This window comes from Lynx canadensis, chromosome A3 (genome assembly GCF_007474595.2).
Source record: "Lynx canadensis isolate LIC74 chromosome A3, mLynCan4.pri.v2, whole genome shotgun sequence".
In the NCBI taxonomy this organism is placed as follows: domain Eukaryota; kingdom Metazoa; phylum Chordata; class Mammalia; order Carnivora; family Felidae; genus Lynx; species Lynx canadensis.
This window is the reverse complement of record NC_044305.1, coordinates 79,454,558-79,461,896: the sequence shown is the minus strand read 5'-3', so window position 1 is coordinate 79,461,896 and position 7,339 is coordinate 79,454,558. Positions and strand designations below refer to the sequence as shown.

Below are 7,339 nucleotides of genomic sequence, written 5' to 3'. Positions count from 1 at the left end.
ATTATGGTAAGTAGAAGTATGTTGACATATATTGAATTCTTACTGTAAAAATTTGATACCAAGTTCTATTTACACTTTAAACCAGATTATTTGCCTACCTTTAACATGGTGGTTCTCAACTCCACATAAATACAGGAATCATAAGCTTTTTTTTTTTCCAATATATGAAATTTATTGTCAAATTGGTTTCCATACAACACCCAGTGCTCATTCCAAAAGGTACCCTCCTCAATACCCATCACCCACCCTCCTCTCCCTCCCACCCCCCATCAACCCTCAGTTTTGTTCTCGGTTTTTAAGAGTCTCTTATGCTTTGGCTCTCTCCCACTCTAACCTCTTTTTTTTTTTTTTCCTTCCCCTCCCCCATGGGTTTCTGTTAAGTTTCTCAGGATCCACATAAGAGTGAAAACATATGGTATCTGTCTTTCTCTGTATGGCTTATTTCACTTAGCATCACACTCTCCAGTTCCATCCACGTTGCTACAAAGGGCCATATTTCGTTCTTTCTCATTGCCACGTAGTACTCCATTGTGTATATAAACCACAATTTCTTTATCCATTCATCAGTTGATGGACATTTAGGCTCTTTCCATAATTTGGCTATTGTTGAGAGTGCTGCCATAAACATTGGGGTACAAGTGCCCCTATGCATCAGTACTCCTGTATCCCTTGGGTAAATTCCTGGCAGTGCTATTGCTGGGTCATAGGGTAGGTCTATTTTTAATTTTCTGAGGAAACTCCACACTGTTTTCCAGAGTGGCTGCACCAGTTTGCATTCCCACCAACAGTGCAAGAGGGTTCCCGTGTCTCCACATCCTCTCCAGCATCTATAGTCTCCTGATTTGTTCATTTTGGCCACTCTGACTGGCGTGAGGTGATATCTGAGTGTGGTTTTGATTTGTATTTCCCTGATAAGGAGCGACGTTGAGCATCTTTTCATGTGTCTGTTGGCCATCCGGATGTCTTCTTTAGAGAAGTGTCTATTCATGTTTCCTGCCCATTTCTTCACTGGGTTATTTGTTTTTCGGGTGCGGAGTTTGGTGAGCTCTTTATAGATTTTGGATACTAGCCCTTTGTCTGATATGTCATTTGCAAATATCTTTTCCCATTCCGTTGGTTGCCTTTTAGTTTTGTTGGTTGTTTCCTTTGCTGTGCAGAAGCTTTTTATCTTCATAAGGTCCCAGTAATTCATTTTTGCTTTTAATTCCCTTGCCTTTAGGGATGTGTCAAGTAAGAGATTGCTACGGCTGAGGTCAGAGAGGTCTTTTCCTGCTTTCTCCTCTAGGGTTTGGATGGTTTCCTGTCTCACATTCAGGTCCTTTATCCATTTTGAGTTTATTTTTGTGAATGGTGTGAGAAAGTGGTCTAGTTTCAACCTTCTGCATGTTGCTGTCCAGTTCTCCCAGGACCATCTGTTAAAGAGACTGTCTTTTTTCCATTGGATGTTCTTTCCTGCTTTGTCAAAGATTAGTTGGCCATACGTTTGTGGGTCTAGTTCTGGGGTTTCTATTCTATTCCATTGGTCTATGTGTCTGTTTTTGTGCCAAGGAATCATAAGCTTTAAAGAATACTGATGCCCAGGTTCCATCCCCCTAGATTCTTATTTAATTGGTCTGAGCAATGTCCTAAGCATGAAAAATTTTAAAGCCCCACAGGCAATTCTTATGTGCAACCATTATTGAGAACAACTGATTTTAAATGACATAAACTGAAGACAGTAATTTAGTTGTTTTGGGGTATATAAATACACATACATGCATGTACACATACACACAGAGTTCGAAAAAGTTGGTCACTCTTCTTGGAAGCAACCTCTTAGTATCCTAGGCTCATCACTTCTCTCACAAGCTCATTCAATGTCTACATATGAAAATAACTTTGACTTTGTTACCTATAGATGTTCTAAAAACTGGAAATATGATATAGTGGATTACTTCACAAATAATATTCACTTAGAAGCTGACAGAAGAACTAACCAAAGATCCAGGTCTCACAAAAACATTTCCTGTAAGATCGGGGCTGTATATTTTATTGCCGGAATAGGTTAAATTATTGTTTACTTCTTTTTTTAAAACTTTTCTTGTTAAGAATATATTTGCATTCAAAGCATTTTGTGGGTTAAAGAGCAACTTTAATCATTTTCATGGTAACCTTTTTTTTTTTTTTTTTTTAAAGACAGAGAGAGTGCGAGCAGTAGAGGGAGGGAGAGAGAGAATCTTAAGCAGGAGCCACATCCAGCACAGAGCCCAACATGGGGCTAAATGCCACGACCCTGAGATCATGACCTGAGCTGAAATCAAGAGTCAGATGCTTAACTGACTGAGCCACCCAGGAGCCCCAATGGTGACCATTTTTTAAATCAAAAACTTTGAAGTATAAGTAATGTCCAATATAGTGCACATTTAAAGTATACAATTTCATAAGTTTTGAAATATGCATACACCCATGAAACTGTTGCCACAATTAACATAATAAATATTTTTATCACTTTTAAAAGTTTTCCCACACTCCTTTGTAATCTAATCTATCCCTCCCTCTACTCTTAACCTAGACATATACTTTTTGTCATGATTACTTTGCATTTTCTAGGATTTTATATGCTTGAAATCATACATTATGATAAAAAGTTTATATCTGGCTTATTTCACACAGCAAATGACTTTGAGATTCAGCCATTTTATTGTGTTTATCAGAAGTTCTTTCCTTTTTTTAAAAAAAAATTTTTTTCAACGTTTATTTTATTTTTGGGACAGAGAGAGACAGAGCATGAACGGGGGAGGGGCAGAGAGAGAGGGAGACACAGAATCGGAAACAGGCTCCAGGCTCTGAGCCATCAGCCCAGAGCCCGACGCGGGGCTCGAACTCACGGACCGCGAGATCGTGACCTGGCTGAAGTCGGACGCTTAACCGACTGCGCCACCCAGGCGCCCCAGAAGTTCTTTCCTTTTTATTGCTGAGCAATATTCCTATCAATACTGTTGACTACCATATTGTACTACCAACTTGGTTTTTTGGCACAGAATATTGTGAGAAGCTAACAAAAGCTCCTAAATGTTGGTGTGAATGGTTTTTCGAAAAAATCAATTTAGTGATTTTCATTTTACTACGTTAGCTCTGTCTAAAACAAGTAATGTATTTATCTCAGATACCGTCTCTAGAAATTGGGGATATACTACCTCACCTGTGTAATTCACCTTAGTAAGGGCTTATGGACTCTCTGACTTCTAAGACCTGTTGATTATATTGTGGTAAGTAAACTTTCTAGAAACAGCAATGCCCACTTATTTACATATTGTCTGTGGCTACTTTTGAGCTACAACAACAAAGTTGAGTACTTATGACAGAAACTATATGGTTGTCAAGTATAAAATATCTCGCCACTTAAAAAAAAAGAGTTTACCAACCTGTTCTAATTTATCACAAAATAACCCTGAAGCTAGCCAACAAATTATTTGTAGTGATTTACTGATTGACAAAACCATTCTACACACACACACACACACACACACACACACACACACAGAGTAGAATGTCACTTTGGATAACAAGATCAAAGAAAATATTTTAAATATGTTAAAGTAGATTTAGAAATACCTATAGCAGTACCCAATAAATTCAGATGATATGTAAGTTACTAAAATCAAAAGGCACATAATAAACCTGAGTTCAAACAGTAAGACAGTATCAAATTAAAGAAGTACTATAATAGCTTTCTAGGAATGTCTTGAAATAGATATGCATGTTTTCAATTCCTGCCCAAATGATAAATATTTAAAGACAAAATGAAATAATCACTATTGCCAAATAAAAAATGAACAGCCTGGAAAAATGGTTGGTAAACTTAGATATCCAAGTGTACTTATCACACCTTTTAATCTGTCAGATTTTTGGTCTAGAACAATAGAAGGAAGGCATATTAACACAATGGTTAAAAAAATGGACTTTAGGGTCCGACAAACCAAAACCAATAAAAGCAATAGCACTATTTTACAATAACTAAAGAAATGATTCTCCAAACGTATTTTGTAAAAGAATTATTTTTTAAGAGGAATTACATTTTAAATTAAAATTAGTATCATTATAGAACTACAAACACTGAAAAATCCTAAGGGAATATATGAGGGGAACTGACAGCTAAAAAAATGCTCATCCCTAGAAGAAAAATAAATTTCTACTATAGAATGTAATAAAAAAAAAAATTTAGAATGTAATAGAAGCACTTATTTGATTATTCATATGAAAATAAATCTGGTTGGCTAATTCAGTGATCTGGGTTTTCTCTTCCTAATTATGGGTTGCTGCTTTTTTTTTCTTCCCCCAAAGACATATACCAGGTCATTAAAAGTCTGATCTGGCATCATCTAAAGCACAAACTGAATGACTTCAGGAAAAACAATGTAGATGCTAAAATTACCTGCTATAATGACTATGGAAACTGCAAGAAAAAGAGGAACTGTTTTGTAAATAATCAAGATCACATTAAAAATTATTTGTGGGCTCAAGGACAGAGATAGCACACTTAGGGTCTTTAGGAACAACACATTGCTGTAATTAAGATGCACTGCCTCCTATATCTGACTGCCCATAAAGATGACTGGGTGAGACAGTTTTGTTCTGCGTCGTTTAATCTCAATTCCTGGTCTTTATTTAGCATCTCTATCATTGCTTTGGAGATTCTGAGCAAATGCCAAGAATTCTGAGCAAATGCCAAGAATTCTGAGATGTAACCAAAATGGAATGGTGGCCACTCTCTGTGCAATCACCTCATTGACTCATTTTGTTATTCTGAGATAGCTGCCAGGACCATGAGGCTGATTTCCAGATTCTATCCACAACGAGGAGTATCCAAATTTTCAGATGATTCCATATCTGAAAAGGGATTCTAGGAAACAGAGTCTTTTCCTATTATTTTTATCATCTAATATGTAATAGGAAATGTAGTTTATAAAAGGAAATTGATTGAAGTTGGGCTCACCTGTCCACTTTTTCCTATTTCCAGCTCCATTATCGCAACAGGGGTATGTATTTGAGCTGAATGCCTTGACTGCGATTTGCCATCAACTCTCCAACTCAGACCTCGAAGCCCACTGTCCCAACGGCTCTGGTTCATCAGGCTCTCTCGAATTTTTGTCTTATGGCTCTTCCAGAATTTGGAAATGACAGCAGCTTGGTCACATGTGATCCCACCTTGCTTTTTGGTTTGAGCAGTCAAGAATGCCTCCAACTGGTTGAAATCCATGTCTGCAGATGCAATTGACTATAAAGACAGAAAAAATTATATAATTTGAATTTGGTAAATAACTAGAAAAAGATAGCTTAACTACAGATCATATTTTGAATGACTCTAGTCACTAATCAGCTTTCAAAAGCGTCATTAAATGACAGTAATGAGAATAAGCTCTTTAAAAGAACAAAACATTCTTTTTACAAATATTGAGTATCAGAAAAGCTACTTGCTGGGGTGCCTAGATGGCTCAGTCGGGTAAGCATCTGACTCTTGATTTCAACCCAGGTCATGATCTCAGTATCGTGAGATTGAAGCCCACATCAGGCTCTGCACTGGGCATGGAGCCTGCTTGAATTCTCTCTTTCCCTCTACCCTGCTCGTGTTCTCTCTCTCTCTCAAATAAATATTTAAAAAAGAAAAGAAAACTACTTGTTAAAAATTCCATGTCACTCAAATTCTATATCAATAACTAGAATCTAATTCTTAAATACCAAGTTCCATGATGGGAAAAATAATAAAATTAAATAATTAAATAATAAAACAAGAAAATGAATTAACTCATCCTCTGTTGAAATCTTATATAATTTCACAATGCCTTATAGCCAGGCTTGGTTTGATATACTACGACTATACAATGCCTTGTCCATAGAAGAACTAAGTACATTTTGTTAAATGAATGCATTATGTTAGCTGTGTAGTCCATCTTCAGTCAAATAGCTCATTTACAATACTACTAGTCTAAAATTGTATACTACTCTACATTTCTCCATAAATTTTCAAAATTTAATTATCATTGCTGTTTTGTGAATAGTAAGCTGCTAAATAAATAAACTGAAGTGGAAAATCATCAAGGGTCTGTGGCAATGGAGCCCTGGAGAGGACAGTGACTTATGATTTGGTCTCAAGATTTTCCTTGCCTCTTCTTTGGTATATCCTTATCCTCTCCTGGCCACTGGGGTTGGCATGAGCTCTAAACCAGACAAATCATAGTAGCCTCCTTTCTCTGGAAACAACAGCTACTTGAAATCAATTTCTCAATTTAGAACAGGAGTAGAAATGGTCTTTCCTCTTGGAATCCTGGAAGCAGAAGGCTATGAGGCTGGGTTGCAGACTGCTATCTTTGATCTGTTGGCAAAGGCCTGATTGCAATAAAAAAGAACAAAGCCAAGCAGAGATGAGAGTGGTTCTAATGGAATGATATCCCTGCTCTATAACCACCAAAGCCCCGGTTCCTGTAAACCTTTTTTTAATTTTGTATGTTATCTCAGCATCCTTTCTGCCTACAGGTACCAAAAAATTCAATTTAATATTCAAGACAGTTTGAGCTATATTCCTATCACTGGAACCAACGGTCCTGACTATACTTGGGCAGTAGCAGTGAGAACAGAGGAGTGTAAAGGAAGACAGCGTACAGGTAGAATATAGGTAGAGGAAGTAGAATTGGGGCTGAAAGACAAACATACTGCCTTTCATTCTTCCATTAACATAAAAAGAATTGTATGATAAATATAACAACTTTCTGATAAAGATATTTCACCGTATAATTTAATAAACATATATTGAATACCTGCCTATTTACCTGGTATGAGGACCCAACTTCTCTAAGGCACTCAATAGAAATATCAATTTGTATAATGTACTATAATGAAGTCAAATTATTTCAGCTGGCACTTTGCTTCACAATATCACACCACAGCATCAGTGATTTATATCATTCTTTTCCTCAAATTATATCAAGATATCCATTCTGATATAACCTTACCTGTGATAGCATTTATTTTGGTTGGGTCCCAGTCGATTATATCTTGAACTGGGGTTAATTCATCCAAATTTAGAATAATCAGAAATTAAATAAGGAACTGGTTTTGGTTCAAGTTCAAGGTCATCAGTTCTCATTTATACCAAAAATATCTGAATAGCTACCATGGAACAGACACTGTTTAAAGCATGCCCCCTCTATCAACCAGTAGCCTTAGCTGGCAGCCTGGTACTACTCACTTATCCCTTATTCTTCTCTCTCCTCCACAACTTGAATTAGTGGTTCTCAACACTAGCTGCAAATTAGAATCATGAGGTACGTTTTTAAAATATCAATTCCCAGACTCTATCCCA

At 36.7% G+C, this 7,339-nt stretch overlaps 1 protein-coding gene across 3 annotated transcripts in view; it reads right to left on the bottom strand.

The window, feature by feature from the left end:
- Positions 1 to 7,339, bottom strand: part of COMMD1 (copper metabolism domain containing 1) — a 191,815-nt gene that overhangs the window by 103,239 nt on the left and 81,237 nt on the right. For all 3 annotated transcript variants that reach the window (XM_030310678.1, XM_030310679.1, XM_030310680.1), the window contains exon 2: positions 4,976 to 5,257. In XM_030310678.1, coding sequence (XP_030166538.1) covers positions 4,976 to 5,257 — 282 coding nt within the window. The remainder of the gene's footprint in view (positions 1 to 4,975; positions 5,258 to 7,339) is intronic.